We start from the raw sequence: 22,805 nt of genomic DNA, 5'->3' as shown, positions 1-22,805 counted from the left end.
GCTGAGAAATGCAGTAGCTCTGTTATTTATATAAAATTCTTGACTGTTCACACGGAAATCTAATTAAATTGCTAATCTTGCCAATCTAAGAAAGCATCAGACTGACCACGCTGGGCTGAATCAATTTATCGCAGATGCCTGAAAATTCAGATGTCTATCTATTACACGTAAAAGATGAATACAGTACTTACTGCTGAAAATTGATATCCTTTGGTTTTATGGCTCATCGCCTAGTCTCAACTAACTTCACCTCACGAATATCGCACTATTACAAAATCTTCAACCTCGACCAGAGCAGAAGGTAGGTAAGAGGGGAAGATGGAGACACAAAGGACTGCAGATACTAGTATCCAAAAAAAGAACAAAAAACAAGGTGCTGGATTAAATCAGTGGGTCAGGCAGTATTTCTGTAGGACATAGATAGGCAATATTTCAGGTTGGGACCCTTCATATGACTGATTTTAGTTGGGAGGAAAAAGCTGGAAAAGGTGGGGGCGGGACAACACCTGGCAAGTGATAGGTGGATCCAGGTGAGGGTGGGGGGAGGGTTACTTTTTTAAAAAAATTTTTTGTTTATTTTATTAGAAGTTAATACAGCACAAAACAGTACAGTGGAACCTAATTTTAGGTGCCAACTATGTAATACCGTAATCCATTCTATGTACAACCTCTAGTTTTATGTTATAAGAAGGAAGTAAGCAGGACAAGAAAAAGAAAACAATAGAAAGAGGAAAAAGTGGAAAAATAGATGGTAGAGAGTAGAAAAACGTGAAGTGTGTATATAAAAAATAAAAAAGGAAGAGAGAAAGTGGAAAGTAGAAATAGAAGAGAAGGCCCCTTAAAAGAGAATTTTTCAAATCTGTATTCTGAGATGTAGATCTATCCGCGTCATGAACTGAAATCAGCAATCTTTACGGTACCGCTACATCACATGATTCCAAAAAGTCGATGAAAGGAGACCAACTCCTTAAGAATTGGTCATTTTTATCTATTAGTCGGAGTCTCATTTCTTCAAGGCGTGCTATGTCCATCATATTCCTAATCCACATTTTAACAGTTGGTGTGGTTGTATTTTTCCAAAATTTAAGTATCAATTTCTTTCCAATTATTAACCCATAATTAAAAAAAACATTTTGATCTTTATTTAAATTGGTATCTTCTCCTATTATTCCAAATATAATCCATTCCGTTTTGGGTTCGGGGGAGGGTTATATAAAAGAGAAGAAGCGATGTTACATAAAATTGGGGAATTTCATCTTCATGCCATTAGGTTCTACACAAGGGATTAATGTGCAAAATTAGAGCACATGATATTGGGGATAGGATATTGGCATGGATAGAGAATTGGTTGGCAGACAGGAAGCAAAGAGTAGGAATTAATGGGTCCTTTTCAGAATGGCAGGCAGTGATTAGTGGGTTGCACCAGACTCCGTGCTAGGACCCCAGTTATTTACAATATATATTAACGTTTTAGACGAATGAATTAAAAGTAACATCTCCAAGTTTGCGGATGACACAAAGATGGGTGGCAGTGTGAACTGCGAGGATGATGCCTTGAGGCCGCAGGGTAACTTGGATAGGTTGGGTGAGTGGTGCAGTATAATGTGGATAAATGTGAGGTTATCCACTTTGGTGGCAAGAATAAGAAGGCAAATTATTATCTGAATGGTGTCAGATTAGGAAAAGGGGAGGTGAAATGAGACCTGGGTGTCCTTGTACATCAGTCACTGAAAGCTACCTCAAAAAGGCTGGCAGTATCAGCAAAGACTCACACCATCCTGGCCACACACTCATCTCCCTGCTACCTTCAGGTAGAAGGTACAGGAGCCTGATGACTGCAACCAGGTTCAGGAATAGCTACTTCCCCACAGCCATCAGGCTATTAAACCTGGCTCGGACAAAACTCTGATTATTAATAACCCATTTTCTGTTATTTGCACTTTATTTATTCATGTGTGTATATATTTATATTATGGTATATGGACACACTTATCTGTGTAAATGCCTACTATGTTCTGTGTGCTGAAGCAAAGCAAGAATTTCATTGTCCAATACAGGGACACATGACAATAAATTCACTTGAACTTGAAGTAGTCATGCAGGTACAGCAGGCAGTGAAGAAAGCAAATGGCATGTTAGCCTTCATAGCAAGAGGTTTTGAGTATAGGAGCAAGGAGGTCCTACTACAGTTGTACATAGGGTTATCGAGTCATAGCGTGATACAGTGTGGAAACAGGCCCTTTGGCCCAACTTACCTACAGAGGCCAACAGTATCCCAGCTACACTAGTCCCACTTACCCACGCTTGGTCCATATCCCCCCAAACCTGTCCTATCCATGTACCTGTCTAACTGTTTCTTAAATGATGGGATAGTCCCAGCCTCAACTATCTCCTCTGGCAGGTTCTTCCATACACCCCCACTCTGGTGAGACCACGTCTGGAGTATTGTGTGTAGTTTTGGTCTCTTAATTTGAGGAAGGACTGTGTAGGTTTGTCAGGTTAATTCCTGGGATAGCGGGACTGACATATGATGAAAGAATGGGTCGACTGGGCTTATATTCACAGGCATTGAGGATGAGAATGGATCTTATAGAAACATATACAATTCTTAAGGGATTGGACAGGCTCGATGCAGGAAAAATGCTCCCCATGTTGGGGGAGTCCAGAACCTGTGGAATCTGTGGAATTCTCTGACACAAAAGGTAGTTGAGGCCAGTTCATTGGTTATATTTAAGAGGGAGTTAGATGTGGCCATTGTGGCTAAATGGATCAGGGGGTATGGAGAGAAGGCAGGTACAGGATACTGAGTTGGATGATCAGCCATGATCATATTGAATGACGGTGCAGGCTCGAAGGGCCGAATGGCCTACTCCTGCACCTATATTCTATGTTTCTAAACATGGTCACAGTGTAAGAATAAGAGGTAGGCCACTTCGGACTGAGATGAGGAAAAATCTTTTCACCCAGAGAGTTGTGAATCTGTGGAATTCTCTGCCTCAGAAGGCAGTGGAGGTCAATTCACTGGATGTTTTCAAGTGAGAGTTAGATATAGTTCTTAGGGCTCACGGAATCAAGAGACATGGGGAGAAAGCAGGAACGGGGTACTGATTTTGGATGATCAGCCATGATCTTATTGAATAGCAGTGCTGGCTCGAAGGGGCAAATGGCCAACTCCTGCACCTATTTTCTATGTTTCTATGTTACCAAAGTGGAATATGAGATGTTGTTCATCCAGTTTACGTACAGTCTCACACTGGCAATGGAGGAGGTCCATGAACAAAAGGTCAGTATGAGAATGGGAAGGGGAAGTTGGGAGGATGGTAGATCGATAATGCAGAAATTTGAAGAGAAAGTCCATACATTTCACTAAAGTATATTCCATTGTGAAAGAAAGACTCCTCGAGGTGGCCTCAATATCTATGGCTAACTAAGAAAGCTATGAAACAAAAGCCATACAATATTGCAAACATTAGCCACTGCCAAATATTATTGGAGAAAGTTATTGGAGGGGATTCTGAGAGACAGAACATACCGTAAATATGTTTGGAAAGGCAAGGATTCATCAGGGATGGCCAACATGGCTTTGTGCATGGGAAATTGTGACATGAATTTAATTTAGAAACATAGAAATTAGGTGCAGGAGTAGGCCATTCGGCCCTTCGAGCCTGCACCGCCATTCAATATGATCATGGCTGATCATCCAACTCAGTATCCCGTACCTGCCTTCTCTCCATACCCCCTGATCCCTTTAGCCACAAGGGCCACATCTAACTCCCTCTTAAATATAGCCAATGAACTGGCCTCAACTACCTTCTGCGGGAGAGAATTCCAGAGATTCACCACTCTCTGTGTGAAAAAAGTTTTCCTCATCTCGGTCCTAAAAGATTTCCCCTTTATCCTTAAACTGTGACCCCTTGTTCTGGACTTCCCCAACATCGGGAACAATCTTCCTGCATCTAGCCTGTCCAACCCCTTAAGAATTTTGTAAGTTTCTATAAGATCCCTCCTCAATCTTCTAAATTCTAGTGAGTACAAACCGAGTCTATCCAGTCTTTCTTCATATGAAAGTCCTGACATCCCAGGAATCAGTATGGTGAACCTTCTCTGTACTCCCTCTATGGCAATAATGTCCTTCCTCAGATTTGGAGACCAAAACTGTACGCAATACTCCAGGTGTGGTCTCACCAAGACCCTGTACAACTGCAGCAGAACCTGCCTGCTCCTATACTCAAATCCTTTTGCTATGAATGCTAACATACCATTCGCCTTCTTCACTGCCTGCTGCACCTGCATGCTTACTTTTTATGACTGGTGTATCATGACACCCAGGTCTCGTTGCATCTCCCGCTTTCCTAATCGGCCACCATTCAGATAATAATCTACTTTCCTGTTTTTGCCACCAAAGTGGATAACCTCACATTTATCCACATTATACTGCATCTGCCATGCATTAGCCCACTCACCCAGCCTATCCAAGTCACCTTGCAGCCTCCTAGCATCCTCCTCACAGCTAACACTGCCCCCCAGCTTCGTGTCTTCCGCAAACTTGGAGATATTGCCTTCAATTCCCTCATCCAGATCATTAATATATATTGTAAATAGCTGGGGTCCCAGCACTGAACCTTGCGGTACCCCACTAGTCACTGCCTGCCATTGTGAAAAGGACCCGTTTACTCCTACTCTTTGCTTCCTGTCTGCCAGCCAGTTCTCTATCCACATCAATACTGAACCCCCAATACCATGTGCTTTAAGTTTGTATACTAATCTCTTATGTGGGACCTTGTTGAAAGCCTTCTGAAAGTCCTGATATAACACATCCACTGGTTCGCCCTTATCCACGCTACTAGTTACATCCTCGAAAAATTCTATAAGATTCATCAGACATGATTTACCTTTCATAAATCCATGCTGACTTTGTCCAATGATTTCACCACTTTCCAAATGTGCTGCTATCCCATTTTTAATAACTGATTCTAGCAGTTTCCCCACTTTAGTTTTTTGAAGGCGTGACAAAGAGGATTGATGAGGTCAGGGCTGTAGATGTTATCCACATGAACTTTAGCTGGATTTTGACAATGTCCCACATGATACAAACGCACCTCTAAACTCGTGGAACTTCACTCCTTGGAAAGGGGATTTGTCAGCACTCCTCTCTGCAACTGGATCCTTGACTTCCTGACCACAGACCACAATTAGCAAAGATAGTTGACAAATCATCTTCTACGATAATCCTCAATACTGGTGCCCTGCAAGGATGCGTTCTTAGCCCCCTTTCATACTCCTGATACACCCATGACTGTCTAGCCAAATACATATCCAGCACAATTTACAAATTCGCAAATGACACCACCAGATATTAAATAATGATGAGATGAAGCACAGGAAGGAGATTGAGAACCTTGCAATCTGGAGTCAAGACAACAACCCGTCTGTCCCTCAATGTTAGCAAGACAAAGTAAATTGTGATTAACTTCAGGAAACAAAGTGGTTCACATACCCTGTGTTTAAGAAGGAACTGCAGATGCTGGAGAATCGAAGGTTACACAAAAAAGCTGGAGAAACTCAGCGGGTGCAGCAGCATCTATGGAGCGAAGGAAATAGGCAACGTTTCGGGCCGAAACCCTTCTTCAGACTGATCGGGGGCGGGGGTGGGCGGGGACAAGAAAGGAAAAAGGAGGAGGAGCCCGAAGGCTGGGGGATGGGAGGAGACAGCAGGGTGACTGAGGAAGGGGAGGAAACAGCAAGGACTAACAAAATTGGGAGAATTCGATGTTCATGCCCCCAGGATGCAGACTCCCCAAACGGAATATGAGGTGCTGTTCCTCCAATTTCCGGTGCTGCTCGCTGTGGCCATGGAGGAGACCCAGGACAGAGAGATCGGAGACGGAGTGGGAAGGGGAGTTGAAGTGCTGAGACACTGGGAGGTCAGCTTGGTTATTGTGGACCGAGCGGAGGTATACAATGACGGCACCGAAGTGGAGATGGTTGAAAGCTGCAAGTTCTTCGGAAGAAATATCATTTATACTTTGACAACCTTCCTCACTGTATATCTTAACCATTCTTTTATATTTTATAATTAAACAGATGGTCAAGCAGAACATTTAGGCATGAAGAACGTCTGCTCTATTTCCACAACCTGGTTTCAATTTGGAGAATGTTCCATCACAGATGCTGGCCATCTGCCTGAGTATGCGTATGCAGACCTAAACAATATCGCAGCAATTGAAAACAAAATTCAAGCAGCAGATTTTCTGACACTGGATGCAAGGAACAATGGATAGGGGAGACCGTAAACGTGTGATTTTGCCATCCAGATCAGGCTGGAGCAGTTCAGATGGGGGAGCCAAAGTCATGGTGATAAGGCACAATGTGTTATTGAAGAGAACTAAAGGACTTCATATTGCACACCCAAACTCCAGATGCAAACTGAACAGCAACTTCTGTTGTCCGCATTCAGATAGTGTGAAAATCAGGACGTTTGGTTAACCTGAAAATCACGATGTTGTCCTCAAGTTATTCTGTTCCAGTAACCTTTGCTCTTTTGAATTCATTATTTACATGCATAGAGACATTGAGTCATATTAATACAGTGTGGAAACAGGCCCTTCGGCCCAACTCGCCCACACTGACCAACAATGTCCCAGCTACCCTAGTCCCAGTTGCCTGCGCTTGGTCCATACCCCTCCAAACCTGTCCTATCCATGTACCTGTCCAACTATTTTTTAAATGATGAGATAGTCCCAGCCTTAACTACCTCCTCTGGCAGCTTGTTCCATACACCCACCACCCTCCGTGTGAAAAGGTTACCCCTCGGATTCCTATTAAATCTTTCCCGCTTCACCTTGAACCTGTGTCTTCTGGTCATCGATTCCCCTACTCTGTGTACAAGATTCTGTGCATCCACCCGATCTATTCCTCGCATGATTTTGTATACCTCTATAAGATCTCCACTCATTCTCCTACGTTCCATGGGATAGAGACCCAGCCAACTCAACCTCTCACTATAGCTCACACCCTCTAGTTCTGGCAACATCCTTGTAAATCGTTTCTGAACGCTGACAATATCTTTCCTATAACATGGTGCCCAGAACTGAACACAATATTCTAAATGCAGTCTCACCAACGTCTTATACAACTGCAACATGACCTCTCAACTTCTATACTCAATATCTGACTGAAGGAGGTCAAAATGCCAAAAGCCTTTTTGACCACCTTATCTACCTGCGACTCGACCTTCATGGAACCAAGCACTTGTACTCCTAGATCCCTCTGCTCTACAACACTACCCAGAGGCCTACCATTTACTGTGTATGTCCTGCCCTTGTTCGACGTCCCAAAATGCAACATCTCACACTTTTCTATATTAATATCCATCAACCATACCTCTGCCCACCTGGTCAATCGATCCAGATCCTGCTGCTATCGTTCACAGGATACAAGGTAATGAGATTCTCATTAAAGAAGCCAGAGCAATTAAGGTTTATTCATTCAAATATATGTCCAAATTTAAGAGCATTTTTATTTAATAACTTTTCTGGCATTGATCATTTTACTTTTAGGTTACAGGAGTATTTTCAAAGATCACCGTTCTTTCTTTACTTTTTTCTTTTTTTTAATTTTGTTTTCTTTGCATAATTTAGCTTGAACTAAATATTTTGCTTTATACTTCTTGGTAAAATTGAAACATTTGAAATTTTCATTGACAAGGGAAAGGACAGCTATGAGTCGGCTATTGTCCCTCTGTGTTATTGTGTGCAGTTTTAGTCTCCCAATTTGAGGAAGGACATTCTTGCTAATGAGGGAGTGCAGCCTAGGTTCATCAGGTTAATTCCTGGGATGGCAGGACTGTCATATGTTGATAGAATGGAGAGGCTGGGCTTGTATACTCTGGAATTTAAAAGAATGAGAGGGGATCTTATTGAAACATAAGATTATTAAGTGTTTGGACACGCTAGAGGCAGAAAACATGTTCCTGATGTTGGGGGAGTCCAGAATCAGGGGCCACAGTTTAAGAATAAGGGGTAAGCCATTTAGAACGGAGACGAGGAAAAACTTTTTCACACAGAGTTGTGAGTCTGTGGAATTCTCTGCCTCAGAAGGCGGTGGACGCCAGTTCTCTGGGTGCTTTCAAGAGAGAGTTAGATAGAGTTCTTAAAGATAGTGGAGTCGGGGGATATGGCGAGAAGGCAGGAACGGGGTACTGATTGTGGATGATCAGCCATGATCACATTTGAATGGCGGTGCTGGCTCGAAGTGCCAAATGGCCTACTCCTGCACCTATTGTCTATTGTGTATCGTTGCTTATTTTTTTTAATAGGAAACTCAAAAGCCAAAATCCATGAAGAAGACCATAACCACAGATAACTCCATCAAAATGTTTTATTAAAAATGAAATCAACCTTTAATACATGGTCATTTCAAAGAACTCTAAAATGAATCAGATATAATATTTTTTTTTACATTCAACATACATTCATTTTTTGGGATTTGAGCTGTATTCAATTTGAAAACATTAATCAGCCACCATAAGGTTATTTTTCCAGGATGAGTTCCAAATTATCATGGATCAGAAAACGCAGGTAAACGTGGCAATTAAAATTGGTGAGAGCAGATCAGCTGCTCACTATGTACCTGCCAGAGATTGTTTTCCACTGAAGTCAACATGCACTGTCTAATATGGGGACATGAGACTCATTACTTCAGCTAAAAAAACGGAAAACTTTATGTGTTATGCGAGTCATGGCATATGCAAGGAATGGAGTGATATGGACAGGACAGAGATTAATTTAATTTGTTGTCGAGCTTGGCACAGGCAGTGTGTGCCCGCAAGCCTTTTTCTGCTTTGTCCTGTGCTATGTTCTGTGTTCTATTATGTGTCCAATGATTTGATGTCTAAACGTTTAAGGAGATGTTCATTTGTGGGTTTATTCCATATGTCGTCGCAGCTTAATGTTAAATTTAGTTCTTATTCTCAGGCAAAATTCTTCAAGGATGTGCAGCCTCTAAACTAAAGATCCTCCTTCAAATATGGTTGGCATAATCCAAATTTGTGGATTCATTCAAATCACATAGACATGCACAACAAACTAGGTTTGTTGTAGAAAAATGAACCTGTGAACAAATTTTGGTTAATAAATGATGTCTGCATATTCCACTTTAAAAGATGTATGCTTCGTTTTCGCATCTGTTTAACAATAGAACCATCATCCTACATCGTTGTGCGAGGACATGCAAGAATCACAAATATGAATGTTAAATGATGGCAAGATTGTCAGTGCAGTTATATCAATAACTGACTGATTAAAAATGGAGCAATTGTGTTCTTGCAAACAACTATATTGTCCACCTGAAAGTGTGCTGTCCAGTAGTCTGGCTGATAGGACCACACAGATGGCGATCTGGATAATTGGTCTTCTGAATTTAAAGGCCTGGCCAGCAAGCAAGTTTTCTTTAACAATGGCGACTTTCTCCATGACAAACTATCGATTTTCTATAAAATTATGTTTGACAAACTGAGGAAAGTACCAAACATATATTTCTCATATCTACAACGGGAGTTGCCTTGGGAAGATGTTACCCTTTGAAACAATTCATTTTTGGAAGACAACAGACAGAGAATTAGAGCATTCTCTCAAAATAATGTAACTTTGCGATAAAATACTGTATTTTTCATTCCTGAAGTAGTACATTGATCATCTTGAGGTCTTTTTTATGTGATTGTATAAACCATAACAAAGGTCAATAGATTCACATTCAAAAATAGTAAATGAGATGCATTAGATCAATATATATTATGTACAGCACAATACAATCTTTATAAACTTCCAGTTAGATGCTTACATATGTTTATTTAAAAGTGTTTAATGAGAAGAGAGTATGCACCAGCCGATTAACCTTTCAATTCAACATTCCTCAAACTGTGGCAGTAAAATTTGTGCATTGTTTACAGGAATGTTCATTCAATGTAAGTCTTTATATCTGTGTTCAATATATTACATTTATTTGTGAATCTGCAGCCATTCAACACTCAGGTGCTACAAATAGGTGCCTGCCTATACATTCCTCCTCACATTCTCTCTGCATACACTCAGATGCCCAACTAGAGAGATATCCATCAAATGGGGATGAAATATGTTTTGCAATATGGGATATATACATGCAGATGATTTTGTCTTCCGTTTGGAAACCCAGTCTTAGTTGCCAAGTAATTTAATTTGCGCAGTATTTCATTCCGCATTTCCTCAGCGTAGAGTTGCTTGAAGTCGGCAACTTGATGGGATGTATTGAAGTGAAGAAATGCTGGCTACCTACATTAGAGTCATTTTCAGCCACTGTTCTTCCACACAGTAGTATTGACAACTTTGTTTCTTCCTTGTATGCCACATGATACAGCTTATGTGTTGGAGTATCAAGGCCACTGGAGGTGAACTCACATGAGTAGAAATCAGGAATCAGTTCATGCCTGGCAATTTGCTCCTCAGTAAATTGAAGAGGCAGATAAGGTATTGACTGAATTATTCCAGGAGCATCATCAGCTATGTAAAGATACCCAATGTCGATATTAATAACAATTCTATGAGCTAGAACAATCAAAGTTCATATTTTGACGATATTTTAGAAATTATATGCGGTAACTTTATACAATAGTGGCATAGGTGAATTTGCTACAAGGTGGCATCTTCTGAGTTCTGTTTGAAAATCTTAGACAGGTGGTGCACTGTATCGACTCACATGGTTGTATTCAGCTGGTGAGGTGCAGAAATTTTCCTTTGGCTGTTTTTCTTCATTGGAGTAAGGAATTGTGTCAGTGTCATCGGAATGGTATCCTGACTGGTAGCCGCTTGTCTGGTTAGAAACTTCAGATGTCACAGACTCTTTACTCTTGCTCGGAATTAAAGCACTGTTGATAATAAGAACATAAATGCTTCATCACTTAGAAATATCGTGGGCGGGAAATTTCAATTAAGCTTAACAAAACAGTGTCACCTTTCACAGTATATATATGTACACACGCACACACACACGCACACACACACACACACACACACACACACACACACATATATACATATACTTGGATGTGTGTGTGTGGTTATATATACTGCTGGTGCCTTTCAGCAAATATGTTGGGTGCACCCAAACTCCCATTGGCTTCAGGTTATATAAAGATGCTTCCAATGTGAATTGTATTATTTATCAAATATATGTCAAACACTTACAGGTATGGAAGATCATCTCCTTTTATTCAAAGAGCCCTGATGGCCATAGAAGCAAAGAGTAGGAGTAAACGGGTCCTTTTCACAATGGCAGGCAGTGACTAGTGGGGTACCGCAAGGCTCAGTGCTGGGACCCCAGCTATTTACAATATATATTAATGATCTGGATGAGGGAATTGAAGGCAATATCTCCAAGTTTGCGGATGACACTAAGCTGGGGGGGGCAGTGTTAGCTTTGAGGAGGATGCTAGGAGACTGCAGGGTGACTTGGATAGGCTGGGTGAGTGGGCAAATGTTTGGCAGATGCAGTATAATGTGGATAAATGTGAGGTTATCCATTTTGGTGGCAAAAACAGGAAAGCAGACTATTATCTAAATGGTGGCCGATTAGGAAAAAGGGGAGATGCAGCATTGAAAGTAGGCATGCAGGTGCAGCAGGCAGTGAAGAAAGCAAATGGTATGTTAGCTTTCATAGCAAAAGGATTTGAGTATAGGAGCAGGGAGGTTCTACGGCAGTTGTACAGGGTCTTGGTGAGACCACACCTGGAGTATTGCGTACAGTTTTGGTCTCCAAATCTGAGGAAGGACATTATTGCCATAGAGGGAGTGCAGAGAAGGTTCACCAGATTGATTCCTGGGATGTCAGGACTGTCTTATGAAGAAAGACTGGATAGACTTGGTTTATACTGTCTAGAATTTAGGAGATTGAGAGGGGATCTTATAGAAACTTACAAAATTCTTAAGGGGTTGGACAGGCTAGATGCAGGAAGATTGTTCCCGATGTTGGGGAAGTCCAGGACAAGGGGTCACAGCTTAAGGATAAGGGGGAAATCCTTTAAAACCAAGATGAGAAGAACTTTTTTCACATAGGGAGTGGTGAATCTCTGGAACTCTCTGCCACAGAGGGTAGTCGAGGCCAGTTCATTGGCTATATTTAAGAGGGAGTTAGATGTGGCCCTTGTGGCTAAAGGGATCAGGGGGTATGGAGAGAAGGCAGGTACGGGATACTGAGTTTGGATGATCAGCCATGATAATATTGAATGGCGGTGCAGGCTCGAAGGGCCGAATGGCCTACTCCTGCACCTAATTTCTATGTTTCTATATTTCTATAACAAAGGTAATGGTACCAAAATGATTCAGATACACACCTACCATCCTTGATAAAGCATAAAGTGCTGGAGGAACTCAGCAGTTTCTGTCCATTCCCTCCACATGCCTGTTCCGTTGAGTTCATCCAACGCTTTGTGTTTTCTCAAGATTCCACCATGCCCAATAGACTGAATTTGTGTTGCCAGGGGTGGAGTTGGCTGAATAGATGCAGTTTCTCTTGATCTGTCTACAGTCCAGCAGCATCTACCTCTGGATTTCTTCACTGAACTTCTCACAAGGGCAAAGGAGTTCCCTTTCCAACTATGGGCTGGCTTAAATGATTACAAGGTGAAATTTAAACATAAACTATACAAAAAGCAGAGCAAGGAGGACTTCTGAGTGCAATTTTTTTTTGTGTGAAATACGCACCACAACTGGTCAAGAGGAGGTGGCCTAGACTCTTGTTGCAGGCCCAACACTATAATCTACCATTTCACCACGTTTGGCACAAGCATCCTTGCAAAAATCACCAAGAGCGCACAAACACATGGTTCAGTAGAACAGATAAAATACATCACTTTTGCAAACACGGCAAATCAACGTCCATATTTTCATAGAAAAGCAGAGGCTCCACATATAGGGGGAACTGCTCTAATAACCATTGCAAGCTCTGATGGCACAGACAGAATTTGTCCTTTACACTTTAGTGATACAGCGTGGAAATAGGTCAGCCCACTGAGTCCACATCGACCAGTGATCACCCCGTACACTAGCACCGTCCTACACACTGAGGACAATTTACAATTTTTACCAAAGCTGATTAACCTACAAACCTGGATGTCTTGGAATGTGGGAGCAAATTGGAGCACCCGGAGAAAATCTATGCAGTCACAGTATGAACAAACTCTGTACAGACAGCACCTGTAGTCAGGATCTGCCCCGGGTGTCTGGCGCTATAAAGCAGCAGCTCTACCGCTGCACCACTTTGCTGCCCCAGTCCATTGACTGATTTAGGAGTTAGTGGAAATAATTCGACCTCTCCAACCACTTGCTAAGATACATAATACAAGTTCAATGCAGAAAATCTTTCAAACAGCCTCTTCCTATCTAGGTTCTGGCAGCAACATGTTGGAATAGATACTAAATATTTTTCCCCAAATAGCTTTATAGCTTTCTTAGAGATTTTGGAATAAGGCTTTATTACCTTATGATGATATTGACATGTTACTTATGACATTAATAAGATTTCATGCCTATTCATGTAAGAAACTAGTAGAACACAAGAAGTGACATTTGTCTTTTGCAAAACCACAAAAAACAGCAGTCTATTTCACACTCCATGAAAAAGTAAACTGGACAGCTAAAACACTATGATTTTCTGCATTGTTGCTAAAGAGCAATTTCAGCTCATTTGTTGTCAAACTGATTACTTCATTGTAATTGTACTTCGTCTTCATTGTAAATTTCACCCAATTACTTGGGAAGAGTTTCTGAAATGGCAATCAAATGGAAATTTACAACATTTCATAATTCTTTTATAAGTTATAACTAAGATACAAGACAAATTGTAACTCACTTTCCCGTTCCTATACTGATCTTTCTGTTCTGGGTCTCCTCCATGGCAGCAGCTATACTCCCAGCACCACCCGTTCTGCTTGGGTAACTTATAACCCAACAATATTTACATTCAATTATCCAATTTGATACAATAATACAATTCATTTGTTGAGGCTCATTGAGGTTCAAATGAAATTTGGTTTCTGCAGTCATACAAACAAGTAGAAGAACCAAGACACAACACAATTTACACAAACATCCATCACAGCGAATCTCCTCCTCACTGTGATGGAAGGCAAAGTCTTATCTCTCCACTGCACTCCCCATTCTCCTCCCGATGTCAGATTTCAAGTGGTGCTTCCCCTCCCACTCAAACAGGTGCACACACATTTCTCCTACCACCCCTAATACCCTGCTCCTTCCCCCTCCTCCATACATTAACTCCTATCCCCGAGTCGCATATTTCTCTTCCCCTCACCTTTATTCCTTTCAACCATATCTCTCCCTCCGGCTTTACATTTCAATCCTCTGCTTTCTTCATCTGAGGCCCTTTTGTCCTACTTTCACCAGCCTTGGTCACATATTCCACCCATCTTCCAATAACTCCCATCCCACCTGCATCCACCTATTAGCTGCCAAGCTTTGCCCTAATCCCACCTCCCTTTCCCAGCTTACTCCTTCCATCCTGTCTGAAGAAACATCTTGACCTGAAACATTGTCTCCCCATTCCCTCCCCAGATGTTGCCTGATCCATTAATTTCCTCCAGCACATTGCTGTCTGCTCAAACATCACTGACTCCAAACCCAGTCCTTTTTAAGTCCTTTGGAGGTATATTAGATACTAAAGATTGTTAACTACACATTTGACATTTTCCTGAATATATGAAACGAAAGCTACCGAAACAAATCCATATATTGCAGCTTTTGTGCAGCTTCTGAACTCCATTCTAATAGTTGTTTAAAAATAACATTATTAAATATCATCAAGAGCATACAGAAAATTCTGTTTGTTGCATAGATGATTGAAGGAAGATGCCTCAAGAATGAAATTACCAAATATATTCTTGTTAGGGTATAAGTCTCAAGAAGTTCTCAAGGATAGAGAAGGAAAGAACCTTATTAAATCTGCCAATCCCCACTAAAATCAATGACAGCCACTAATGCAATACAGCGGGAATTTTATGTCCAGCCTGTGAAAAATGTAGTGCTCTGCTGTACAAAATATGATGCATAATTATAGGTTTGACTTAACAAAACTGATCTAGGATAGAAAGATTTGGGTTTATGATCTATTCTCAAATTGCCAGAAGTCAACCTTGTTGTTATGATTGGCTCATCTGCGGGTAGTGGTTTAGTAAGTGATATCAGCAGATGGACATGCTGATGACATCTAGCATTTGATAAATACAAACTATCCCATTCTGCTTTGACCAAGTAAACTAAATCACAAGTTGTAACAAGAAGATACCAAGCAAATGCAAGCTCCACCCCAAGTCGGAAATATTACAACCCAAGAACGTGAGCATGATGTAAGCAGAAGTCATTGAGGATCAATATTAAACAGTCTAGCACGACCAAACGGTAGCGGAGTTCACGATAAGTTCATGGTAAGGTTCACTTGCACCTCCTCCAACCTCATCTACTGTAACTGCTGTCCCAGGTGTCAACTTCTCTTCACCGGCATGACCAAACGCAGGGTCGGCGATCGTTTTGCTGAACACCTCAGCTCAGTGTGTCTTATCCTATCTGATCTCCCGGTGGCCCAGCATTTCAACTCCCACTCACATTCCAAATATGACCTTTCTGTCCTGGGCCTCCTCCATTGTCAGAGTGAGGCCCAGCGTAAATTGGAGGAACAGCACCTCATATTTCGCTTGGGTAGTTTACACCCCAGCGGTATGAACATTGACTTCTCTAACTTCAGATAGCCCTTGCTTTCTCTCTCCTTCCCATCCCAGTTCTCCCACTGGTCTTAAGGGGCTGTCCCACAGTACGAGCTAATTCAAGAGCTCTCCAGAGTTAAAAAAAAAAAATCAAACTCGTGGTAAGCACGTAGAATGTACGTAGCAGGTACGTCGGAGCTCGGGACGTCCCTTAGCGGCTCGTAATGCTAACGGTAGGTACTCAGGAAACGCGGTAAGCTCGTGAAGATTTTTCAACATGTTGGAAAATGTTCACGAGAGCGCTGAGTACTTACGAGCGGCTATTACCGTAATTCTCCGAGTTCGAATCAGGGGAAACTCGGGAGAACTCTTGAATTAGTTCATACATTGGGACACACCCTTTACTGTCTACATTCTATCTTTGTCTCATCCTCTCCCCTGACATCAGTCTGAAGAAGGGTCTCGACCTGAAACGTCGCCCATTCCTCCTCTCCATAGATGCTGCCTCATTGCTGAGTTACTCCAGCATTTTGTATCTACCTTCTTCAGTCTATGCAGTCTCTATATAAACTATGTCTCCTTTCCAAATGTACAATTATAGCAGCAAATGTGAAGAATAGTTCTTCAAAGTATCTTCTCCCTTCCTGAAGAATATATTTTCTTATAATAGCAATTACATTCACTAATCTTGAACTTACCTAAATGCCAATGACTGACTCTGTCTGGAATCCAATGTCTTAAGTTCTTCTGATGCAAGTATCATGCCACTATCAGTCTGATTATCCTAGTTAAGGAAAAGATCTCAGTAAAAACAAGCAACACATTCTTCTGAACTTTTTCTTAAAATAGATTAGAATGAGGAAGAACCAACCAACTTGCCAAACATGTTCTTATAATATCTGCAAACACCATAGTTGTCATGAACTCTACTTCACTCATTGCACAATTCCTAAGATAAATGTCTATTAACTGTGTTCTGATTTCGAGAGTTGATAAAAAATTGTACTGACATCTCCAGTACAAAATCCCAATCGGGTATCACCATAGACCAAAAAACATAGAACAGTACAGCACATGAATGCGCCCTTTGCCTCACAATGTTTGTGCTGATTTAAACTGATCACATCTGCCTGTAAAGGGCCTGTCCCACCAGCATGTGATTGAATGCGTCTAGCGCGACCAAACGGAAGCGGAGTTTGCGCGGAGTTTGCGCTAAGTTCGCGGTAAGTACGCGCTAAGTATGCGCGTGATGTGATTTACGTCAAACTCTTCAATCAGCTGGGCAGGAGGCGGGCCGACTGAATTTGAACTTCGCACGGCATCGGGCGGTGACGTGATCGTGCAACGGCATGCCGGGCGGTGACGTCATCGCACAACGTCACGCGCTAGGCGTACGCCATCAAGCTGCGTATGACGTCAAGACGCTGCATACGACATCGAGACGCTGTGTACACCCTCAATGCGCTTGCCGGCCGACAGGCCATTGGCGCGCGGAATTTTCGAACAGTACAAGATTTTTGGAGCCCCGCGCAATGTCGGGACCAGCCCCGCACACCTCCATACGCCTCCGCCGATCGAAGTGGGACCAGCCCCACAAGGTCGTACGCCTCAAGCGACCACATTTGGTCGCGCTAGATGCATGCTATCGCATGCTGGTGGGACAGGCCCTTTAATGATCCATATCCCTCTATTCCCTGCACTGCCATATGCCTATCTAAAGCTTAAACATCACTATCATATCCATCACCACCCCTGGCAATGCATACCAGGCCCACATTATATCTCCATTGAACTTTCCCCTTCTTACCTTATGCCATCTAACATTGGGAATTTCCACCCAGGATAAAAGGTTCTGTGTACTCCATTTATTGCTCTCATAATGTTATGTACTTCTATCGTCTCAACCTCTGATGTTCCAGAGAAAACAAGCTAAGTCTATACAACCTCTCCCTGTAGCTGAAACCCTCTAATCCAGGCATATCCTCTGCTCCCTCCAAAGCCTCCACATCTTTATCTCTACCTTTATCTTAATATAATTTAAAAAACATCAATGATGACCTGAATTTTGTAGCCACACCATTCATAACATTATTATTATATCCATTGAAAATTGGATCTAATCAATCTAATCAATCTATAGTGTTGTGTCCTTATAGCATCAACATAGGCATTCTTTTCCAACCCACTCTGCTGAATGTAAGTTGTTCAGGTAAGATGGTGCAGCTTATCCTTGAACTCCTGGAATCCTTGAGCTAACTGCACTTCCAGAAATGTGTTAAGATTGTTAGTTATTATATTTTAGTCATTTCAATGTTCAATATTTAAGAAGGAACTGCAGATGCTGGAGAATCGAAGGTACACAAAAAAGCTGGAGAAACTCAGCGGGTGCAGCAGCATCTATGGAGCGAAGGAAATAGGCAACGTTTCGGGCCGAAACGTCTGAAGAAGGGTTTCGGCCCGAAACGTTGCCTATTTCCTTCGCTCCATAGATGCTGCTGCACCCGCTGAGTTTCTCCAGCTTTTTTGTGTACCTTCAATGTTCAATATGTTTGTTTAGTGCTGCATTAACCTGGTTTTGCTTTAAAAATAAATAAAAAAAACATAAGCATTGACCTGAATTGTGTATCCACAGCATTCTGCTGTTCTGTGGATAAAATACAGACCCATTGTATCTAAATCCCAGGAGCAGCAGAAGTTTCTGTGAATACTGTAAGTGCTGTCACACTCGATGGGCCAAATCAAGCACCGTGCGTAATGCAGCTGAAACCCAGGATAACCAACTTTGACAGCTAGAGAAGTTGTCAAAACCCTTCAAAGATTTCTAAATATTTCTGACAATCAAAAATATCCTAATCAAGCTATTGAAATTTTTACAAATTGAAGAAAATGTCTAAAACAATATCTTAACCATTTGAAACATTCAAAGTGTCTCAGAAAGTGTGATCCTTAATCTCTCATAATCTATCTCATTCATGGAGGTCAATGTTTGCAATTTGTCTGTGCCATCTGACCCAGCATAGGTTGTTCGAACAGTAGATAGAACATCTGCAAGATTATGCTCTGATTCTGGCTTCCATCAGGAATGTTGGGCATCCAGGTTTGAACAATCATGCATGGACGTCCTGAACTTTTTGACACATCCACAGAGAACTGTGCATGGCTACATGTAAGACTCAGTTACGTCTTACTCTTCATTCTACTTGGAAAAGTAACACCATCTATACTGACCTCTTGCACAATGATGGTTGCTTGTTTCACAGGTTCTTCTTCAAATGTCTTCACACTTGCAGGTCTGCTTTGCTTTTTGCTGCCATTAATATATCTTGAGGAATAAAAACAAAACAAGCATACCATGTTAGCATTAAACATCATTCTCCAAAAGGCTGGAAAGAATGTATTTAGAGATTGCAATTAGGAATTCCCGATATAGCACCAATATTCTTCCATAAATGTACTCATGTAAAGTGTGATTCTGGAATCCAGTACCGCAATAAGATGTAGTTCTTAAAGGATTTAAAAAAATCTGGATACTACATGCAATTTACAAACTAATGGGCATCAAATTTCACACTGTTCTGTCACTATGAAATTTGATATCCAACAGAAACACTGATCCATCAAATTGCCAATATCATGTGAGATTCATACCAATATATTTGTATAATTGTGAATGTTAGTATGTATTGGAATGCTCACAAGTGAAACCAAAGCAAAAAGATGTGTTACTCACAATGGCAACTTGCAAAACTTTTAATATTTAAAATTTGCTTCAGAAATCTTTGTTTCTTTTTTTGGTCCTCTTTTAACAACGAGATTAACAAAAACAATATTTCTGCAGAATGTCCCTTTTTCATTACGGTTAATCCAAACAAAATCTGTGAATGATCCTTTTTTTCTGATATTTTCTCCATATCAGTGACTGAAGTTGTTCTACAGGATGTTCTTAGCTAACTGCATCAAATCAAATGCTCTGAAAAATTCATTATTCTGAAAGTATTCGTTTTGAAAACTTTTGGAAACTTTTATTTTCAAAGATTTTTTCAGTAGCTATAACACTTAATGATTTCCTTATCAATTTCCACAGTGACCAAGTTATCATCTGGTATGTAATTTTATCTTTCTAATACTGTTAATAGTTTGAAATGTATCCATTCTTGGATTTTTCTAATGGCATGGTGGCGTAGCACTAGAGCTACTGCCTTATGGGGGAAGAGACCCGGGTTCGTTCTTGACTACAGGTGCTTGTCTGCACGGGTTTTGTACATTCTTCCCGTGATCTGCGCTGGCTTCTCCGAGATCTTCGGTTTCCTCCACACTCCAATGACCAACAGGTTTGTCGGTTAATTGGCTTGGTATAAATATAAAAATTGTTCCCAGTGTGTGTTAATGTGTGGGGACCGCTGGTCTGTGCAGACTCGGTAGGCCGAAGGGGCTTCCACGCTGTATCCCTAAACTAAACTAAAAAAAATTCAAATTCACTGTCGTACTCCTGCATGAAAATAGTCTGATACTCTGTTCTTGATCAATGGTCACATGTGATGATGGTTCACCAATATTTCTTCCTATTCCATCCTGTGCATTCAACTCTGGTTCCCCTCCGCTTATCTTGAGCAATGGTGGAACGTCCATTAAATTAATTACCGTATTCCGGCTGTGTTGTCATAATGGAATTTTGGATCGCATCCTTCCTCTTCCTCAGTACAGGAAGTAGGTGAAGTTGGCAGAGAAAGCCCAGAATCTTCTTCGATAGTCAATGACATGTTAAGTGGAATGTAATCCTTGCCATCCTAAAAAATGCAAAATATTTTCATGTTTATTAATCTGCTGCTTCCAGAGGGTTAAAAAGGCACAATTTGACATGGAAGTGTTTATCTGGCACCTGGATCCAAAATTAGATGTTACATGTTGGGCTAAATATATCTTTGATTCTCATTTGATTTAGCACCTCCTTCACTTGTTTAAATCAAAATCTTGTGCAGTTGTGAACACACATAATTTAAATATGAAATAAAAATTAAAATAATATTAATTATACCATGAAAAGCTTAGCATTATGTTATTTAGAGTCGGGGATGGCAGTATAGCTATTAGTCTAAGATATCCACAGGCCTGAAAATGATTAGCGGCAAATATTCAGTTCCCATGTCAAGGAAATATAAATGCAGTTATGACATTAGTTTAATTTGGATCACAAAATTAGCAACCTTTTTAATTCATAATAGTCCTCTAAAGTAGATGAACCAGCAATATTGTTCTAACAAGACTATCTGTACAAAGCAAAAACCAAAGCGAAACTCACCAGCTAACATCAGATCTGAAAATGCAAAGGCATTTCCAGTCCACCTCATCAACATGTGCACCTTTGTTTAAAGCTTGGTCTCAGTTGGGATTACAACACATGCAACCAGTGGGCTCAGATGATCAGGGCACATATAATGACATGACATATAATCACTACCTCACAACATATTCTCTTTGTCTTACCCAGTACCGATGCAGGGTCTCAGACATGAAATATTAATTATGTTTCCCTTTTCCCCAGATGCCCTGCTTACTGAGTATTAATAGTGCCAGCATTTTCTGGTTATATTTTAGATTTCAAGCATCTCTAGTATCTTGAAATTTCATTTTTTTGTTTTTATGCAATTAAATAGATGTTTTAGAAGTTGCTACTTAGAGTCATCGTGTCATAGACTGATACAGTGTGGAAACAGGCCCTTCGGCCCAATTTGCCCACACCGGCCAACAATGTCCCAACTACACTAGTCCCACTTGCCTGCGCTTGGTCCATATCCCTCCAAACCTGTCCTATCCATGTACCTGTCTAACTGTTTCGTAAATGATGGGATAGTCCCAACCTCAACTACCTCCTCTGGCAGCTTGTCCCATACACCCACCACCCTTTGTGTGAAAAAGTTATCCCTCGGATTCCTATTAAATCTCTTTTTGCCTCAACTTACCCTCTGGTCGTCGATTGGGCTACTCTGGGCAAGAAACTCTGTGCATCTGCCCTATCTATTCCTCATGATTTTGTACACCTCTCCCTCCTCCATGGAATAGAGACCCGGCTTACTCAACCTCTCCCGAAAGCTCACCCTCTAGTCCTGGTAACATCCTCATAAATATTTTCTGAACCCTTTCAAGCTTGACAATATCTTTCCCATAACATGGTGCCCAGAACTTATCACAATATTCTAAATGCGGTCTCACCAACGCCTTATACAACTGCAACATGACCTCCCAACTTCTATACTCAATACGCTGACTGATGAAGGCCAAAGTGACAAAAGCCTTTTTGACCACCATATCTACCTGCGACTCAACCTTCAAGGAACCACGCACCTGTACTCTTAGGTCACTCTGCTCTACAACACTACCCAGAGGTCTACCATTCACTGTGTAGGTCCTGCCTTTGTTCGACATCCCAAAATGCAATACCTCACACTTCTCTGTATTAAATTCCATCAACCATTCCTCCATCCACCTGACCAATTGATCCAGATCCTGCTGCAATATTTCACAACCATCCTCACTATCTGCAAAAGCCATTAACTTTTGTATCATCAGCAAACTTGCTAATCTTGCCCTTTGTGTTCTCATCCAAATCATTGATGTAGATGACACACAATAATGGCTCCAGCACCAAACCCTGAGGCACACCACTAGTCCCAGTTCTCCAGTCCGTGAAGCAACCTTCCACCATCACCCTCTACTTTTCCTTCCATGAAGCCAATTTGCTACCCATTCAGCTATCTCTCCTTGGATCCCATACGATCTAACCTTCCAGAGCAGCCTACCTACTTCTCAAACATCTTACTGAAGTCCATGTACACAACATCTACGGCTCTGCCCTCATCGACCTTTTTGGTCACCTCTTCAAAAAATTCAATCAGATTTGTGAGACACGACCTCCCACGTACAAAACCATGCTGACTATTCCTAATCAGCCCTTGCCCATCCAAATGCCTGTATAACCTATCCCTCAGAATACTCTCTAGTAACTTTCCAACTACAGATGTTAAGCTCACTGGCCAATAGTTCCCAGCATTTTCCCTGCAGC

At 41.3% G+C, this 22,805-nt stretch overlaps 1 protein-coding gene across 1 annotated transcript in view; it reads right to left on the bottom strand.

Moving 5' to 3' along the window:
* Nucleotides 1–7,639: 7,639 nt before the first annotated feature.
* The window catches only part of kdr (kinase insert domain receptor (a type III receptor tyrosine kinase)), a 74,814-nt gene continuing 59,648 nt past the window's right edge, over nt 7,640–22,805 (bottom strand). Inside the window, exons 27-30 of the mRNA XM_055648367.1 lie at nt 20,387–20,532; nt 18,974–19,067; nt 16,444–16,529; nt 7,640–10,900 (exon numbers count right to left, since the gene is read on the bottom strand). Coding sequence (XP_055504342.1) covers nt 10,702–10,900; nt 16,444–16,529; nt 18,974–19,067; nt 20,387–20,532 — 525 coding nt within the window. The 3' untranslated portion in view covers nt 7,640–10,701. The remainder of the gene's footprint in view (nt 10,901–16,443; nt 16,530–18,973; nt 19,068–20,386; nt 20,533–22,805) is intronic.

This window comes from Leucoraja erinacea, chromosome 1 (assembly GCF_028641065.1).
Source record: "Leucoraja erinacea ecotype New England chromosome 1, Leri_hhj_1, whole genome shotgun sequence".
Classification (NCBI taxonomy): Eukaryota; Metazoa; Chordata; class Chondrichthyes; order Rajiformes; family Rajidae; genus Leucoraja; species Leucoraja erinaceus.
The sequence above is the reverse complement of the archived record's forward strand: the minus strand, read 5'-3'. Positions and strand labels throughout refer to the sequence as shown.